The sequence below is a fragment of the Micromesistius poutassou genome, assembly GCF_964030765.1.
Source record: "Micromesistius poutassou genome assembly, contig: SCAFFOLD_4392, whole genome shotgun sequence".
NCBI classification, from domain to species: domain Eukaryota; kingdom Metazoa; phylum Chordata; class Actinopteri; order Gadiformes; family Gadidae; genus Micromesistius; species Micromesistius poutassou.
The window spans coordinates 1-20,000 of record NW_028177486.1 but is presented as its reverse complement, the minus strand read 5'-3'; the positions used below and the strand labels follow the sequence as shown (position 1 = coordinate 20,000).

General features: G+C 52.5%; 1 protein-coding gene across 1 annotated transcript; it reads left to right on the top strand.

The window, feature by feature from the left end:
* Window positions 1-1,292: 1,292 nt before the first annotated feature.
* Window positions 1,293-19,610, top strand: eif2ak3 (eukaryotic translation initiation factor 2-alpha kinase 3; the record flags this gene model as incomplete). The annotated part of the gene is made up of 14 exons (XM_084490988.1): window positions 1,293-1,488; window positions 2,443-2,585; window positions 4,531-4,813; window positions 5,687-5,852; window positions 7,398-7,520; window positions 7,836-7,958; window positions 8,854-9,089; window positions 10,504-10,616; window positions 11,972-12,094; window positions 13,510-13,656; window positions 14,592-15,177; window positions 15,723-15,896; window positions 17,908-18,084; window positions 19,509-19,610. Coding segments are annotated over exons 1-14 (2,676 nt in total), but the record flags the coding sequence as incomplete, so codon positions are not given.
* Window positions 19,611-20,000: the final 390 nt, after the last annotated feature.

The following is a 20,000-nucleotide window of genomic DNA, read 5'->3' as shown; positions in this document are numbered from 1 at the left end:
TCCTGTGGTGGGAGACTGACGCCAAAGGGATGCAGATGAAAGGCAATAAGAGCGGTGTTTATTTTGGGCACTTATATTATAAGTGCCCATGAGCCTTTCCTCCTCACCTCTGCTCTCTTCTCCTCCTCCTTCACCCGGACCTCTCCTCTCCTCCTCCACCCTAACGCTCCCCTCCTCCTCCTCCTCCTCCTCCTCCACCCTAACTAGGGGTGGGAATCGAGAACCGGTTCCTACTCAGAAACGGTTCCAACTAACCAATTCCATCGGAATTGTACGCCTCCAACGTTATCGATTCTTCTTATCGATCCCTGCGTGACGTTTTCTGGTTTTCCCGTCGAGTGCCATGTGTTCAAAAGCCTGCGTACGAGTCAAGCGCGCTAATCAAGCAAATAATATATCCTGATTCGAAAATGGATAACGCACGGAGCAGCCAGCCTGAGCGACCCCGAGTCATCCCCGCCGACAGCAACACGCTGCATTGGTGGAGAGACGGGCTGCAATAAACCCGCTTCTCTCAACATTGACGAGCAAATCCCTGTGTGTGCCGGGCACGTCTGTGCGCTCCCAACGCGTGTTCTCCGCCGCACGTAACACCGTGAATAAAAAGAGAGCCGCACTTGATCCAGATCAAGTTATGTCTCCTGTTTGAGTTGTCACGTCATTGTTTGCGCTGTGCAGTTCCGATTCCATTTTAGTTTTTCATTGCATAGCCTAATTTTGTGATATGCATAGTGGCACTTTATATTGATTAAGTTGATATACTGTTTCAAACAAAGAGGATACGGCCTTAGTCCTGTTTATGTCTCCTCTTGTCACGTTATAGCAGGGGGGGCAGGGCCTCGTAGATATTCAAATATATTCAAATACATTGCTTGATATCCGTTCAAACGATTTTTCTTAAAGGTGACAGCCCTATATATAGTAGTAGTATAGTCGTTTTTATTAATAAGGCAGAGCGAGCTGCATACAAATATCTTCCGGTTTCATGCTGATGACACCGATAGCTCTCAGGCAGCTGGCCCCGCGACATCGGCTCAAGTTACCCCTAGATTTTCTTTCCTACTCTATATCCTGTCATGGTGTTGTTCAGTATGTAAAAAATTAAAATGTAATGGTTGCTTTTGGTGCAGAAGACTGTAGAACTCCTTTTTTGCCACTCAATGAACTACTGAGGAATCGGTAAGAGAATTGATAAGGAATTGGATCGATAGGCAGAATCGACAATGGCATCGATATTGATAAAAACAATCAATTCCCACCCCTAACCCTAACGCTCCTCTCCTCCTGCCCCAGGTGTTTGGGAACAAGATGCTGATCCCGTCTCTGGACGGGGACCTGTTCCAGTGGAACAGGGACCGGGAGACCATGGAGGCGGTGCCCTTCAGCGTGGAGTCGCTGCTGGAGTCTTCCTACCGGGTGGGGGAGGACACGGTGCTGGTGGGGGGGAAGACCCTCACCACCTACGGCCTGGGGGCCTTCAGCGGCAAGGTAGGACCATGGAACCATGGAACCAGTACCAGTACCACTCCAAACACCAGGACTTTAGCTCCACCGTCACCCAGAACCAGTGCTGCTGTACGACGCTTGAACCAGTATCTGTGTGCTGTCCAGTGTAAAGAGTAGGACAGGGCAGTATGACAGTGATTATAGTGGTCTACTCCCAGTTGAGAGGTACTGGGTTTGAGGCCCCAATGTCCTTGATAATGATGCCAAACCCTGTAGCAGATCTTTGGTAACTTTCATCAGCATTCACTGGAACTGACGTTGGGGACATTTGAGGAGATTTTAAAAAACAAAAGGAAAGAATGGATAATAAAGGAGACAACAACAACAAATCCAAATCACATGGTTCCTCCTGGTTCCTCCTGGTTCCTCCTGGTACCTCCTGGTTCCTCCTAGTACCTCCTGGAGCCTCCTGGTTCCTCCTGGTTCCTCGTGGTCCCTCACGGCCCCTGTGTTCTGGTTCCTCCTGGTACCTCCTGGTTCCTCCTGGTTCCTCCTGGTCCCTCACGGCCCCTGTGTTCTGGTTCCTCCTGGTACCTCCTGGTTCCTCCTGGTTCCTCCTGGTGCCTCCTGGTTCCTCGTGGTCCCTCACGGCCCCTGTGTTCTGGTTCCTCCTGGTACCTCCTGGTTCCTCCTGGTTCCTCCTGGTACCTCCTGGTTCCTCCTGGTTCCTCCTGGTGCCTCCTGGTGCCTCCTGGTTCCTCCTGGTTCCTCCTGGTCCCTCACGGCCCCTGTGTTCTGGTTCCTCCTGGTACCTCCTGGTTCCTCATGGTTCCTCCTGGTTCCTCATGGTTCCTCCTGGTTCCTCCTGGTCCCTCACGGCCCCTGTGTTCTGGTTCCTCCTGGTACCTCCTGGTTCCTCGTGGTTCCTCCTGGTTCCTCCTGGTTCCTCATGGTCCCTCCTGGTCCCTCACGGCCCCTGTGTTCTGCTGTCCACAGCTGCGGTACATCTGCTCCACGGTGGGCTGCAGTCGCTGGGAGGAGGAGGAGGTGGAGGAGGCTGTGGAAGGAGAAGATGTTCTGCTCCTCCAGAGGACCCAGAAGACGGTCCGGGCGGTGCGACCGCGCTCGGGGCTGGAGAAGTAAGTCCCTTCTCCCAGCGTTCACTCCCCTCTGGTTTAGGATCTGAGGACAGGAACACAAACGCTTTCCCACAAGCGGGATTTCACTCTAGATTGGGAGATGTAGCAGTGGATGTAAGAAGTGGTTCATAGTATAGTTCTTAGTATAATAGTTTCTTTGAGTTCTTTGATTATTTGAGCGTTTACCATCAGAGTGATCGTGTAAAAGGTGATTATATTTTTAATGATCATGTGGCCACGCTCAAGAAGTTGCAGAGTGAGTTAGCCAAGTTGGCTCATTGGCGATTTTGAGCATCTATGACTATAACTAGTACTAGGACTATAACTAGGACTATAACTAGGACTAGAACTATAAGGAGAACTATAAGTATGACTGGAACTAGTTGGACAAGGTCTATGCTAGGCCTGTCGCGATAAGCAATAAATCAATTAATCGCACGATAAATTAAAATGAGACGATAATTTTTCCGTCTGCAATAAATAAGCTTTTTTTTTTTTTTTCGTGTCTCGTGTCTCTCTCTTATCAAAGAGACTGGATGACGAGAGATTTCACTCCGGAGCAGCGGTCTCGACAGACCCCTCTGGCTTCCTTGGCGTAACGAGGAGTTAACCCTCGAGTCTTGTCAGTCACTGGTCAGCCGCGTGCTCTCTGTGTGGGGAGGCGGAGCCCTGGCGTTACAGAGTCAGAGCCCGGCTATACGCCCGTCTTCCGAGACATTCTCTGTGCAGCGTGATGAGCCGCGTGAGGAGCAAGCAAGCCAGAGAAAACGCTAGTTGAGATTTGGAGGAATGAAAAACAAAGATGGAATTGGTTTCAAAACGTGACAGCTGCCGTGTGGGAGCACTTCGGGTTCAACCCGAATGACGGTGGTGAACCACTTCACCTGTGCGAGCCGGTATATCGCATTTGTTGTAAAACGGTTGAAACTAAACGCGCCAATATAACAAACATGCATCTGCACCTAAAGCATAATCATCCGATGCAGTTTTCCCAGCTGCGAAAAAAGCTGTCTTCAGTCCACAATCACTGGGCTGTTTAGTCCACAAAGTACAAACAGGACAGTTCAAATGGTGCGCACTCACTGACAGTGTAGGTCGCTTCATGTATTGTAAATTATTTCAATTTTATTTATTGTTTTTGGTAGTTTTGTTCATTTATTTAGGATATTTAAAATGTCTGCCAGTTCCAGTGTTAAATATTCTTTAGAAATAACAGTTTATTGATCTTTGAAAGGTTGTACTTGCATTATTATTCCATTATCATTATATTAGTTGAAAATGCTCTCAAAACGGCAATATTATCGCTTATCGCAATAATTTCTGGGACAATTTTATCGCCCAGCAGAATTTGTTATAGTGACAGGCCTAGTCTATGCCAAGACTATAACTAGGACTAGGACTATGCCCAGACTAACTAGGACTAGGAAGTAGGAAGTATGACGTAAGCCGTTTCTCAATTCGCGTTCTCGTGTGTTCTCGTGTACTTGCGTTCTCGATAAACGTCATCAGTGGTAGCCCAAGCACTGTTCCAATTCCAAGTACGCGAGTACGCGAGTACTGTCGTAAAACCCGGAAGTGTTCTCGATGCGTTCTCGATGAGGCCGTTCTACCGAGGATGCATCGGAGGTGACTCGTGTGGACTCGGGACCGTTAAATATCCCAGAATGCATCATCGAGTCCGCTGCTGTTCCAGTGTGCAGAGTGCGTACTCGCGTTCTCGGGAAGTCTGTACTTGAAAGTCCGGACTTGCCAAGTACGTACTTCCAAGTCCGCGAGTACGTAGTCCGCGTACTTGGTATTGAGAAACGGCTCATGACCATAGCTGTAACCGCCACCGTCACCATGACTGCGTGGAGCGCTCGGTCCAGCCCAGGGGGAGCCTGCGTTCTGAGCCCCTCCCTCTCCGCCCCCCCCGCCCCCCCCCCCTCCCTCTCCGCCCCCCCAGGTGGAACTTCAGCGTGGGCAACTTCGAGCTCAAGTTCGTCCCGCTGATCCAGTCGGGCCTGCACTTCCTGGAGGCGGGGGTGGCGAGCGGGGACTCGTGGCGGCAGGAGAGGAAGGACAGCCAGCGGGTCATCACGGAGGACCCCCAGCAGGGGCCGCCCGAGGGCCCGCAGCAGAACGCCCGGCCCCTGGACCTGGACCTGGTCATCAAGGTGTCGGTGCCGGACTGGAAGGTCATGGCCTTCAGCACCAAGCCCAGCGGGCAGCTGGTCTGGGAGCACCAGGTGGGTTCTGAGAAGACCGCCATGCTGATATAATACTTATATAATACTTATATAATACTTATACTCATACTCATATATACTATGTGTAAGTATAGAAGTAGGTCTACGTTTGGTATGTAGCTGTACTTCTCTACCTTCAGCTTTGACACCCACATCTCCACATGGGATCGAGTCAGCTAGCACATGGAAGCTCAAATCAGCTAGCACGTGGAAGCTCAAATCAGCTAGCACGTGGAAGCTCAAATCAGCTAGCACGTGGAAGCTCAAATCAGCTAGCACGTGGAAGCTCAAATCAGCTAACACGTGGAAGCTCAAATCAGCTAGCACATGGAAGCTCAAATCAGCTAACACGTGGAAGCTCAAATCAGCTAACACGTGGAAGCTCAAATCAGCTAACACTTGGAAGCTCAAATCAGCTAACACGTGGAAGCTCAAATCAGCTAACACATGGAAGCTCAAATCAGCTAACACATGGAAGCTCAAATCAGCTAACACATGGAAGCTCAAATCAGCTAGCACATGGAAGCTCAAATCAGCTAACATGGAAGCTCAAATCAGCTAACACGTGTAAGCTCAAATCAGCTAACACATGGAAGCTCAAATCAGCTAGCACATGGAAGCTCAAATCAGCTAACACGTGGAAGCTCAAATCAGCTAGCACATGGAGGCTCAAATCAGCTAATGTGTATCGGCTAGCTGTGTCAGCTAAAACATAGGCGCTAACAACTGCTAGCGCTTATGAGCTAACGCCAGCTATGGCGTACAAGCTAAAGTCAGCTAACATAGGAGCCAATAAATATGTGTCACCATGGTGCTGAGTTTAACAAGTGTGTGTGTGTGTGTGTGTGTGTGTGTGTGTGTGTGTGTGTGTAGTTCTGCACGCCCATCGCGTCGGCGTGGCTGGTGGGCGGGGGCAAGGTCACACCAATCAGCTTGTTTGACGACACGGCCTACAGCAGCCAATCAGACATGGAGGAGGAGGAGGATGATGACATCATGGAGAAGGCCAGGGGAGCCACGCAGTCCAGCGTTTACCTGGGTAAGACGCACACATGCACGCACGCACACGCGCGTACACACGAACGCACACGCACACACGCACACACGCACGCACACACGCACGCACACACAAGCATGCATTGCAGATGTACACGCACACACAGACACGCACGCATGCACACATGCATAAACATACATCTCACACAAACACACATTTCACACACACACACACACACACACACACACACACACACACATCTCACACTCAAATAAACACACATCTCTCACACACACACGCACACGCAGGCACGCATGCACGCACACACAAGCATGCATTGCAGATGTACGCATGTGTGTGCACGCACACATGCAAACTCATACGCAGATGTACACGCACTCACATGCACACACAGACACGCACGCACGCACACACGCATAAACACACATCTCACACACACACACACACAAACACACATCTCACACTCAAATAAACACACATCTCACACACACACACACACACACACACACACACACACACACACACACAGCCTCTGTTTGAATGCGGTGCAGTTGAACAGTGGATGAAGGTCCTTCCTTCCAGTTTGAATAACGTTTCCTCGGAGAGGAGCTGGAGGAGGAGGAGGAGGAGTGTGTTTCTAATTTGAATAACACTTCAATGAAACCCGGACAGAGAAAAGAGCTTTCTCCCTGTTTAAACAACGTTTCATTGGACCGTTAAAAGCAGGTTCCTCTAGTGTAAATAAAGTTTAATTGAAGGGTTAAATGAGGCGTGCGTTGGTTGTGGTTTAAATGAAGTGTTATCGACTTGCGGTGGTTTCTGCTGAAGCGGCTGGTTCTGGCCTGCTGCACGGGGACGTTTAAACAACGAATCACAACGGTTGGAGGTTTGAACAAAGTTGTATTGACTTTGTTAAGTGGGGTGTTTAGATAAAGTTATATTGAATATGTTACAGGCCGTCGCGGCCTAGCAGTCTTTTCTGCTGAGGAAGGTTCATAACTGAGCGTGAAATGACCCAGAAGTATCCGAGTGGCAGCCGTGATAAGAGCTGTTTGAATTCCCCAAACGCTAAGGAAAGGTGCCTCAATGCTGCCTTTATTGTCTCCTTCAGCGCAGCGTACGCCGGAGCGTCCTTTAGGAAGGGAACATAATATGATCCCACAGGAACATTTAGAGCGCCACGGCATTCAGCCGTTCACGTACACAAACATCCAATTGTATTAGGTAACACAGGATGTGTTGAATGTTAACAAGGATGTGTAAATAAAGCTGTGTTGAATGTTAACAGGGATGTGTAAATAAAGTTGTGTAGAATGTTAACAGGGATGTTTGAATAAAGTTGTGTTGAATGTTAACAGGGATGTGTAAATAAAGTTGTGTTGAATGTTAACAGGGATGTGTAAATGAAGTTGTGTTGAATGTTCCAGGGATGTTTGAATAAAGTTGTGTTGAATGTTAACAGGGATGTGTAAATAAAGTTGTGTTGAATGTTAACAGGGATGTTTAAATAAAGTTGTGTTGAATGTTAACAGGGATGTTTGAATAAAGTTGTGTTGACCGTTCCAGGGATGTTCCAGGGCCAGCTGTACCTTCAGTCCTCCGTGAGGATCTCTGAGAAGTTCCCCTCCAAGGCTCTGGGGGAGAAGGAGGTGGCCCCCCTCCCCACCGTCAAGTGGAAGCCCCTTATCCGTGAGTTCCCATTGGCCGGCCGTTAACGAGATGCAATGTGATTGGCTAAACGATTCTCTTAGAGCTCTTATTGTGAAAGGAGTGTGAGCGATGGACGGGGAGCTCTTATTGTGAAAGGAGTGTGAGCGATGGACGGGGAGCTCTTATTGTGAAAGGAGTGTGAGCGATGGACGGGGAGCTCTTATTGTGAAAGGAGTGTGAGCGATGGACGGGGAGCTCTTATTGTGAAAGGAGTGTGAGCGATGGACGGGGAGCTCTTATTGTGAAAGGAGTGTGAGCGATAAGCCTGGTTGTGACCGCTCTCTCCCCCCCCAGACTCCCCCTCCAGGACCCCCGTGCTGGTGGGCTCGGAGGAGTTCGACAAGTGTCTGAACAACGACAAGTTCTCCCACGATGAGTACAGCAACGGGGCGCTGTCCATCCTGCAGTACCCCTACGGTAGGGCTTTTACTGTGAAACACCGGATCCACGTCCCTTGTTTATTACCCCTACGGTAGGGCTTTTACTTTGAAACACCGGATCCACGTCCCGTGTTTATTACCCCTACGGTAGGGCTCTTACTGTGAAACACCGGATCCACGTCCCGTGTTTATTACCCCTACGGTAGCGCTCTTACTGTGAAACACTGTGTCCTGTGTGGACAGCCCCCTGCAGAGTGTGTAATGAGTGAGTGTAACTGAGTGAACGGAGAGCCGCTGTAATTAGTGACGTTTTATTATGCTCTTGGTTTCCTTAGAAGTTATTTTAAATCTATTAAAATAAATGGTTTTCTCTGTACTTATTCTGCTTCTTGTGTCTCGCTCTCTCTCTCTGCCTGTCTCTCTCTCTGTCTGCCTGTCTGTCTGTCTGTCTGCCCCCTTCTCCCTCTGTCCTTGTTTCCCTCTCATCTCTCCCCCCCTCCCCCCTCTCTCTGTTCTTCTCTCTGTTTCCCCAACTCTCCCTCCATCCCTCCTCTCCCCCTCTCTCTGTATCCTCCTCTCCCCCTCTCTCCCCTCTCCCCCCTCCCGCCCTCCCCCATCTCTCCCCCTCCCCCTCTCTGTCTCCTCTCTCCCCATCCCTCTCTCCTTCCCTCTCTCCCATCTCCCCATCCCTCCCTCCCTCCCATCTCCCCATCCCTCTCTCCCTCCCTATCCCCCTCTTTCCCCCCCTCCTCCCATCTCCCCATCCCTCCCTCTCTCCCCATCCCTCTCTCCCTCTCTCTCCCCCTCCATCCCCCTCTCCCCCCCTCCCTCCCTGTCTCCCCATCCCTCCCTCTCTCCCCATCCCTCCCTCTCTCCCCATCCCTCTCTCCCTCCCCCTCCCATCTCTCTCCCTCCTTTCTCCCCCTCCCCAGACAACGGCTACTACTTCCCGTACAGCCGTCGGTACCGGGGGAAGCGTGACGGGGCGGTGAGCGTGATCCGGGCGGTGGACGGCTACGGCGAGGGCGCGCCGCGCCGCCGCAAGGACCCCGTGCTGCTGCTGCCGTGGTGGAAGGAGATCCTGGGCACCATCGCCTTCTGCATCGCCGCCACCACCTACGTGGTGCGCAAGTTCTTCCACCCGCCCGCGCCCGCCGCCTACGCACGGGTAAGACCTGGCCACGCCCCCTCACACACCTGGCCCCGCCCCACACACCTGGACACATCAGCATCCATGGTCCTGCCCACTCCATGGCCCCGCCCCTCACACACCTGGCCACGCCCCACACACACCTGGCCCCCGCCCCACACACACCTGGCCCCCGCCCCACACACACCTGGCCCCGCCCCTCACACACCTGGCCCCGCCCCTCACACACCTGAGCCGTTTCTCAACACCAAGTACGCGGACTACGTACTCGCGGACTTGGAAGTACGTACTTGGCAAGTCCGGACTTTCAAGTACAGACTTCCGAGAACGCGAGTACGCACCTGCAACTGGAACAGCAGCGGACTCGATGATGCATTCTGGGATATTTAACGGTCCCAAGTCCACACGAGTCACCTCCGATGCGTCCTTGGTGGAACGGCCTCATCGAGAACGCATCGAGAACACACACGGGTTTTACGACAGTACTCGCGTTCTTGCGTACTTGGAATTGGAACAGTGCTTGGGCCACCACTGATGACGTTTACCGAGAACGCAAGTACACGAGTACACACGAGAACGCAAATTGAGAAACGGCTCTGGCCTCCTGGTCCATGTTAGGTCCTTTCTTCTTCTGTTTGTTTTGATGAGTGTTGAGTGAACCACATTCACTCAAAGTTCTATTTTAAGTAGAAACAGAGAGCGGAAGTAGACGCCTAATGAACAATTAGCACGCTTCAGGTAAAATCAATACTAAAGTCATTAAAACGTGTGTAGGGCCACTGTACTCAGTGATGTATTACTATGCCAAGGGTTTCCTTTTGAAGTTATTTAAAATGTATTATAATGAACCGTTTTCTTTGTAGCTATTTCAGTCTCTCTCTCTCTCTCTCTCTCTCTCTCTCTCTCTCTCTCTCTCTCTCTGTCTCTGTCTCTGTCTCTCTCTGTCTCTCTCTCTCTCTCTTTCCCTCCCCCCTCCTCTCTCCTTCCCTCTCCCCTCCTCTCTCCTTCCCTCTCTCCTTCTCTCTCTCTCTCTCTCTCCTTCCTTCTCCCTCTCTCCTTCCCTCGCTCTCCTTCTCTCTCTCTCTCTCTCTCTCTCTCTCTCTCTCTCCCCTCCTCTCTCCTTCTCGCTCTCTCTCTCCCCTCCTCTCTCCTTCCCTCTCTCCTTCTCTCTCTCTCTCTCTCTCTCTCTCTCTCTCTCTCTCTCTCCCCCCCCATCTCCCCTGCTGTGACTCTTAAAGTTATACCAACATGGTTCTCATGTTATATTTGTTCAACTCATTGAGTGAGTTGAGGCAAGGCATGGCTGGTCACCTGACACTGGTCACCTGACACCGGTCACCTGACGCTGGTCACCTGACGCCGGTCACCTGACGCCGTGGGGGTGTGTGTGTTGTTGACACCATGTGACCCGCGTGTGGCCGTGTTCCGACAGCAGCGGAAGGAGTCGGAGACGCAGTGCCAGACGGACGCCAAGTTCGACCTTGCGGTGGTGGAGACCAGAGAGCTGGTTGCCATAGAGACGCGCTCCAGCGAATACGTGTCCAGGTGCGTCGGAAGGGGAGGGGAGACGGCCCCCGCGGTCCCGCGGCCGCGTTCGCTCACTTCCTGCTGCTTTCACTTCACACACACCCTCACCCTCCCTCACCCTCACCCGTTCACTTCTTTCATTCACTCTTTCATCATTCACTTGCTCACTTGTTCCCTCACTCGTCGGTTCGTTCACACTCTCTCGGCGTAGACAGACGCTCCCTCCCTCCCTCAGTCGCCCTCCACTTGTTTATTCACCCTCACTCATTCACCCTCACTCACACTCTGACATTTATTTACTCACTCACTCACTCACTCAAGGGGCACACACACACACACGGACACAAACACACACACACACACTGACACACACTGACACCCACCCATCCCCTCACCAGCCTGCTGGTGAGTGAGTGTGTGTGTGTGTGTGTGTGTGAGTGTGTGTGTGCGGTGCAGCAACAGGACGGGGGAGCTGTTACCATGGTGACCGGCGGTCTTCCCGCCGCCCCCCCCCCTCCCACCCCCACCCCCCCTCCTCCTCCCTCAGCAGGACTCTGAGACAGATGGGCCGGGCCGGGCCTGCTCTGCTCGCGCCTGATTGGGCGACTGCGCCAAAGCGTTTGCGTCAAACCGTCTGAGTGACCTTGTGTCTCCAGCTGGGGCCACGCCCCGCAGTGCCCCCGCCCGCCACTAGGGGGCGCCGGGGGGGGGGGGGGGGGGCCCCCGGGCACCACCACCGGGCCCCTGCAGACACCACATGGTTACATTCATGAGCCGGGGGTCCTGGTCGGGGCCCCGTGGGCGTTGGGGTGGGGGTTGGGGGGGAGGGGGGGTGGGGGGAGGATTCTATTAGTTTCCACCGTGGGATATTCGGCTCATCCTTTGTAGTTCAGACACACACATAGACACGTAGACACAGCCTACCCTGTCCAATCCTCGCATTACAGAAGAAGAAGAAGAAAAAAAAAAGGGCACTGCTCTGTGAATAGTCATTCATTCATTCATTCATTCATTCATTCATCATTCGTCTTGGAAAGTGTCAATATTGTCTGGTTCCAAACGTTTTGGGGATAAAGTGGTTCTGCATCAACGGCTCACTGTGATGGTGATGATGATGGTGGTGATGGTGGTGGTGATGGTGATGATGGTGATGGTGATGATGATGATGGTGGTGATGGTGATGATGATGATGATGATGGTGGTGATGATGATGGTGGTGATGGTGATGGTGGTGGTGATGATGGTGGTGGTGATGATGGTGATGATGGTGGTGATGATGGTGGTGATGATGATGATGATGATGATGATGATGGTGGTGATGATGGTGGTGATGATGATGATGATGATGGTGGTGGTGGTCCTCTTCCTCCCAGGTACCTGACGGACTTTGAGCCCATGCAGTGTCTGGGTCGCGGCGGGTTCGGCGTTGTGTTTGAAGCCCGCAACAAGGTGGACGACTGCAACTACGCCATCAAGAGGATCCGCCTGCCCAACAGGTAACCTGTCTGTGGCGCACCTGTCTGTGGTGACCGGTCTGTGGTGACCGGTCTGTGGTGACCGGTCTGTGGCTCACCTGTCTGTGGTGACTGGTCTGTGGCTCACCTGTCTGTGGTGACCGGTCTGTGGCTCACCTGTCTGTGGTGACCGGTCTGTGGCGCACCTGTCTGTGGCGCACCGGTCTGTGGTGCAACTGTCTGTCACATTCCTGTCTGTGGCACAGCTGTCTGTCACATTCCAGTCTGTGGTACACCTGTCTGTGGCTCACCTGTCTGTCACATTCCAGTCTGTGGCTCACCTGTCTGTCACATTCCAGTCTGTGGCTCACCTGTCTGTCACATTCCAGTCTGTGGCTCACCTGTCTGTCACATTCCAGTCTGTGGCTCACCTGTCTGTCACATACCAGTCTGTGGCTCACCTGTCTGTCACATTCCAGTCTGTGGCTCACCTGTCTGTCACATTCCAGTCTTGTGGTACACGTGTCTACCCAGCTGTGCGTGGCGTAGGTGCGTAGGTCGAGGGGTGTCTGGAGCCTGTGAGGGTCTGAAGGTCCTTTGTGTGTACAGACTCATCACAGCTAACGGCTCGTAGCTCCGTTAACAAGCTGGCGTGGCGCGGTGCACACACACACACACACACACACACAGACGCGTGGCCGTGGACTTATTTAACCCACACAGATGTTCATCTGAGCCAAACTGAATCATACATACAAGTTCGGTCATAATAATAAAAAAAAGGGCTACAGGCCAAAAAATTATTGTGCTGTATTGCGAAAAAGTCCTTGAATTGTGATTGGTTCCTGACTCTCCTGGTTGTGTGACTGTGGATTCTGCTGACTGAGAGGAAAGCACACCTCTAAAGCTTCACACTCAGAGAGCCCCCCGGAACCGGCCCTCCCCCCTAGGGGTCTGGAGAGTACCCCCCCCCCCCCCCCCCCCGGAACCGGCCCTCCCCCCTAGGGGTCTGGAGAGTACCCCCCCCCCCGTTACGGCCCTCCCCCCTAGGGGTCTGGAGAGTACCCCCCCCCCCCCCCCTTACGGTTCTCCCCCCAGCCAGCAGCGCTAGGGGGGCTTGGTGCTGGTCCTCACTCTGGTCCTGGCTGTGTTCTGGGTCTGTGGTCCGGACTCTGGTCCTGGGGGGGCTGTGTGGTCCTGGGGGGTTGTGTGGTCCTGGGGGGTTGTGTGGTCCTGACTCTGGTCCTGGGGGTTGTGTGGTCCTGGGGGGTTGTGTGGTCCTGACTCTGGTCCTGGGGGGTTGTGTGGTCCTGGGGGGTTGTGTGGTCCTGACTCTGGTCCTGGGGGGTTGTGTGGTCCTGGGGGGTTCTGTGGTCCTGACTCTGGTCCTGGGGGGTTGTGTGGTCCTGGGGGGTTGTGTGGTCCTGACTCTGGTCCTGGGGGGCTGTGTGCTCCAGGGAGGTGGCCCGGGAGAAGGTGATGCGGGAGGTGAAGGCGCTGGCCAAGCTGGAGCACCCCGGGATCATCCGCTACTTCAACGCCTGGCAGGAGACCCCCCCCGAGGGCTGGCAGGAGGAGAACGACCAGCGCTGGCTGGACGCCAGGTACCCCCCACACCCCACGTACCCTCATGTACCCCCACACCTCATGTACCCCCACCTCATGTACCCCCCACACCTCATGTACCCCCCCACCTCATGTACCCCCCCACCTCATGTACCCCCACACCTCATGTACCCCCCACACCTCACATACCCCTCCCACCTCATGTACCCCCCACACCTCATGTACCCCAACACTCCACGTACCCACACCTCATGTACTTATGTCCCCCCCCACTTATGTACCCCCCACACCTCATACACACCCTCCCCCCTCACGCAGCCACAACACTCCTCACCCCTTATACCCCTATTCACTCCCCCTTCAAGTACCCCCCTCACCCCTTCACCACTCAAGTGTCCCCTAACACTCACCCCTTCACCACTCAAGTGTCCCCTAACTCTTACCCCTTCACCACTCAAGTGCCCCCTAACACTCACCCCTTCACCACTCAAGTGCCCCCTAACACTTACCCCTTCACCACTCAAGTGTCCCCTAACACTCACCCCTTCACCACTCAAGTGTCCCCTAACACTCACCCCCTCACCCCTCACCTCCCACCTCATCCATCACGTACGTTATCGTCAGTATTCCTTGTCTTTGTGACCTCTTTACGGCTGCTCTGCCCCATAGCTCTGCACCGGCTGCACTTCTCTTCTGTAGCGACTCTGTAGCCGACGTTGTTCTCCGCCTCTCTTTGACTGACCGTCTCTCTCGCCACCAGAGCGTCTTCCTCTGTATGACTCAATGTGAACGTGAGCGTGTGTAACCTGGACTCCCACCCAGACTCACCCCCCCCCCCCCCCCAGCAGCCCTCCGACGAGCAGCGGATCGTAGACACGCAGCGCGCTGTCTCTCTCCCCCCCCCCCCAGAAGAAGAACCTGCAGCACTAAAGCCTCTAAAGCCGCTCTCTGTCCCCCTCTCCGCCCCCCGCAGCACCACCGACTGGCCGCTGACGCTCCCCGACCACCTGGAGGCGCTGTCGGTCAAGGTGCCCGTGTCCAGCTCCGTCTCGCCGGCCGCGTTCGGGCCGGGCGGCGGCGACACGTCGGCCAGCGCGGCGGGGGCCGCCGCCGCCACCGCAGGGCGGGGGGGCCGGGGCCCGTCGTCCCCGGGGCCCCCCCGGGCCCCCGAGGACGACAGCCTGGCCTCGGAGCAGGACAGCCAGGCGGCGCCCGAGGCCTCGGACACCCCGCACTCCTTCGAGCTGTGCCCCCGGCGTTGCCACGGCGACTGCACCTCCTCCTCCTTCGACATCGTGTTCGAGGACTCCGGCTGCGACCGCGATGCCGACGGCGAGGGGGGCGACTCGGTCTCCGGGGGCAACGGCCCGGGCACGCTGACGGAGAAGGCGGACAGCTCCTCCTCCTCCGCCTCCTCGTCGTCGTCCTCCTCCTCCTCCTGCACGAGGGGCCGGGAGAGCTCGCCGCCGCCCGCCGCCTCCTCCTCCCCCCCCAGGCCCAACTCCCTCGCCCTGGCCATCCCCGCCCACACCCCCGCCAGGAACCAGCCCTCGCCCAAGGTCAGTGGGGTCGCGTTGGACTGGAACGTGTGGCCTGGAGTGGGTTACCACCAGGTGTGGCGACAGCTGTGTCTGTGGACTCAGGTGTACATGTTTAGTAACAGCTGTGTCTGTGGACTCAGGTGTACAGGTGTGTCTGTGGACTCAGGTGTACAGGTGTGTCTGTGGACTCAGGTGTACATGTTTAGTAACAGGTGTGTCTGTGGACTCAGGTGTACATGTTTAGTAACAGGTGTGTCTGTGGACTCAGGTGTACAGGTGTGTCTGTGGACTCAGGTGTACAGGTGTGTCTGTGGACTCAGGTGTACATGTTTAGTGACAGGTGTGTCTGTGGACTCAGGTGTACAGGTGTGTTTGTGGACTCAGGTGTTGTAACAGGTGTGTTTGTGGACTCAGGTGTTGTAACAGGTGTGTTTGTGGACTCAAATGTACAGGTGTGTTTGTGGACTCAGGTGTTGTAACAGGTGTGTTTGTGGACTCAAATGTACAGGTGTGCTTGTGGACTCAGGTGTGGTAACAGGTGTGTGTGTGTGTGTGGTCCCCAGGTGTACCTGTACATCCAGATGCAGCTGTGCCGTAAGGACACGCTGAAGGACTGGATGGCCCAGCGCTGCAGCCCGGAGCAGCGGGAACGCAGCGAGTGTCTGGAGGTCTTCCTCCAGATCGCTGAGGCCGTGGACTTCCTGCACAGCAAGGGCCTGATGCACAGAGACCTCAAGGTACACACACGCACACACACATACACACACACAGACACGCACGCACACACACAGACACACACACGCACACACACACACACACACACACACACACACACAGCAAGGGCCTGATGCACAGAGACCTCAAGGTACACGCACGCACGCACGCACACACACAGACACACACACACACACACACACACACAGCAAGGGCCTGATGCACAGAGACCTCAAGGTACACAGACACACACACACACACATACACACACACACACACACACACACACACACACACACAGTAAGGACATATTTTCCATTAACCTTTTACCTAGGTTTATAATTCATAACCAAACTAACCAGGAGTAGAACTGAGCTATACCCCGCCTCCTCCACGGAAGTCCTTCTCACCTCTGGATGCTCTTGGGTTTCCGTCTTTGCCCCGACTTTAATAGTTCAGATGTCCTCAGTCTTACTGCAACGGGGGAAATAATTGCAGAGTTAAATAAAAGAGGAGTTAAAGGAGGAATTCAGCTTAGAGCTGTAATAATGTGTTAATAATTAAACGCCAAACCCGTGTAGCCAGGGTCGCCCATTAGACAAAGGACTCACTGAGACAGCGGGGCGGACAGTGAGGTAAGGGCATTCACCTGCAGCTCCTACGGCCAATCACTGGACAGTCGGCGGAGAGGTCCACGTGTAGAACCAGGAACCAGTCGGAATCAAACCTGAGGTCGCTACGAAGCAGATTAGCCTTACGGGGTTAGGGCGGTTAGCGTTGTTGGCGTCGTTAGCGCACTAGCCCAGTTGTTCAGGCGCCAGTTAAAGGTGCCATGACGTGCCACCAAGGTGTGGGTGTGATTAGCCGTTTACAAGCCGTTTTGGAAATCATAGATCAGTCCACCAGCCTGCCCAGTGGACCGTATAGCAAACGCTGCTCATCTAATCCGTCACACATCTAGGTGGACACGCCCTCCTGTGATGTCATAAGGGGCTGATTTCCAAAACGGCTTGTAAACGGCTAACCACACCCACACACCTGGTGGCGGCGCGTCATGGCCCCTTTAAACGCGGACGCCTGGTGGAGTCTCAGTGGTTTGCGTGCTAGCAGCAACACAACCAATCAGAGGCTTTAATCCTCAAGACGCCAAAGCTCTCGGACGTTGCACGTTGGATCAGACCAGTCCAGCTCCGTCTCGCGCGGTTCCAGAAGCTTCCAGCGCAGCTGAACACACGTTGCAGACGGCCAGCGGTTGGGCCGGTGTGTTCCACGCTTAACGAGACACTTGTGTTTAGGGCTGAACGACTGATCGAATTCAAACCGACGATGGCGACGTAATAGAACGTGAGATGCACATCGCAAAGGCTGCCATTAAAAAGAAATAAAAAGAAAAAAAAATCTATTTTATGTTGTTTTTTGTTTTTTGTTTTTTTACAATTCAATAGTTAAATTAAGATGTTATAATGTCAATTCATGCATCAGTTCATCCCAACACATCGGCCTAACGGAAACAGAGAGCAGTTTACACGTGGACTGCTTCCAACGTCGTGTTGCTCGTACTACAGAATGATGTGTCGCTTGTTTAGTGAATAATCAGAATCAGAATCTTATTTATTGCCAAGTATGTTTACACGTGCAAGGAATTATTTTTGGTGTGGTGGTGCAAAAACACACAACAAGCAAACATAGTGCAAAAAGAGAAGACCGTGCAAATAACAAGCAAACATAGTGCAAAAAAGAGAAGACAGAATGAGGTAACAACAGAATGAGGTAGTATGATGAAGTGCAATATCAGACAAAAATGAGTGCAGTTGTGGGGACTTCAGTGTGTTGGAGGGGGTGAATGAGGGTCGGTGTCAGTGGGGAGCCCGAGATTTGTTTAACAGTCCTAATAATTTAATAATAATAATAATAATAATAATAATAATAATAATAATAATACACAACATAAAAAAAAATAATAATAATAATCGCATGCTAAATCGCAATCACAATATCGGTTGAGATAATCCCAATTGTCCGCCCGCCCGACAGCCGTCCAACATCTTCTTCACGATGGACGACGTGGTGAAGGTGGGGGACTTCGGCCTGGTGACGGCCATGGACCAGGAGGAGGACGAGGACCAGCCCGCGCCGCTCACCCCCATGGTGCCTGCCCTGACCCGCCACACGGGCCAGGTGGGCACCAAGCTGTACATGAGCCCCGAGCAGGTGAGAGGGCGTCGCCGCGACGACGACGACGACGATGACGAACGCACGCATGCCGCCGCCGCGGGGGGGGGGGCGAGGGGAGGGGAGAGGGGAGGGGGGGATGTCGGATCTGGAACGGAAACGTTTTGTTGGCTGGTCGGCGGTTTGTTGTTGTATTTTATTAATTAGGGGTTATGCTTTTGTCTGTTTGTTAATTGTTTTTTTTTATTGTTTACTTTTATTTTTTGGAGATGGATTATTTCTGACTAAAGACCCCCAGAGTTGTTGAATAGAAATAGTAGAAATGAAATGTAGAGGATTCTGTGATCCTGACCTCCGTTCTGTCAGATGCTTTAACGATACGTTAAAGTATGTCGCTCATAAAGATGTATCTCGCTCAAACTACTATCTTCTTCACGTTGCTTATGCTAATCTCTTCAGCAGTTTATTTTAATTTATTTAAAAAATAATAATCCACTTTAAGTATCACTTATGAGACCTGAGTCCCAGACTAGTACAAATATAAAACGCATATCTCATCAAAATATCAAGACGCAAACTCGACCGCGTGTCTCCCATATCTGGCTCTCTGCCGCCCCCTGGTGGCAGCAACCGGCCAGCTGCTGCATGAGACGGCCACCGCGTTTATAGACCTTTAAACCAATCTAACTAATCTAATCTGATTCAGCCGGTGGTAAAGTTTATGATTGTGTTGATGTGTTTGCTCAGTGTTTTTTTTTAAACTTTTTATTTCTAAGTATTTTTTCACATTATCCACACAATATAAACTGTGTGAAAAAAAAAAATGCAGGACAAGAAACAAAAACCGCAAACACGTACACAAAAATAGATAAATAAATAAAATAAAATAAAAATAAACAGGAGGTCATGGGACAATCACTTAATCATGGCAATCTCGCCTATCTCCAAGGCTCACGGTGCAATGTCTATACCAAATCTGTCTGACTAGCTAAATAAACTAAACAGACCATTTTCCCCATCGCTTTTCACCCAACTCCTTTTGAAGTCGTATGGAGTAAGTCATTCTTTCCAAAAGATGCAACTGCTTAACAGTGTCAACAAAGAGCATTTTTCTGAAGCCAGCACTTTGTGACGGCCTTTTTACTTTCTGCCAGCAAAATCTTTAAGAGGTGTGCATCATCTTTACTTAGCTTGGTAGGAAAATAACCAAAAAAAATTAAAAATAACCAAGAAGAGAGACAAGAAAGTTACACTGATATTGAAGCCCATTGTTTTTGTAATAATCGATGCCACTTCCGTCCAGAAATTCTGAATAAGTGGGCAGTGTTTGCTCAGTGTTAAAGGGAACGTGTTGTGCATTGTGTTGATGTGTTTGCTCAGTGTTAAAGGGGACGTGTTGTGCGTTGTGCGTTGTGTTGTGCTCAGTGTTAAAGGGAACGTGTTGTGCGTTGTGTTGTGCTCAGCTGTCGGGGAACTCGTACTCGCACAAGGTGGACATCTACTCCCTGGGCCTCATCCTGTTTGAGCTGCTCTGGCCCTTCAGGACGCAGATGGAGAGGATCCGGGTGAGTGGACCAGACCCTAGACCATCACTAGACCATCACTAGACCATCACTAGACCAGACACTAGACCAGACCCTAGACCATCACTAGACCAGACCCCAGACCAGACCCTAGACCATCACTAGACCAGACCCTAGACCATCACTAGACCATCACTAGACCAGACCCTAGACCAGCACTAGACCAGACCCTAGACCATCACTAGACCAGACCCTAGACCATCACTAGACCAGACCCTAGACCATCACTAGACCATCACTAGACCAGACCCTAGACCAGCACTAGACCAGACCCTAGACCATCACTAGACCAGACCCTAGACCATCACTAGACCATCACTAGACCAGACCCTAGACCAGCACTAGACCAGACCCTAGACCATCACTAGACCA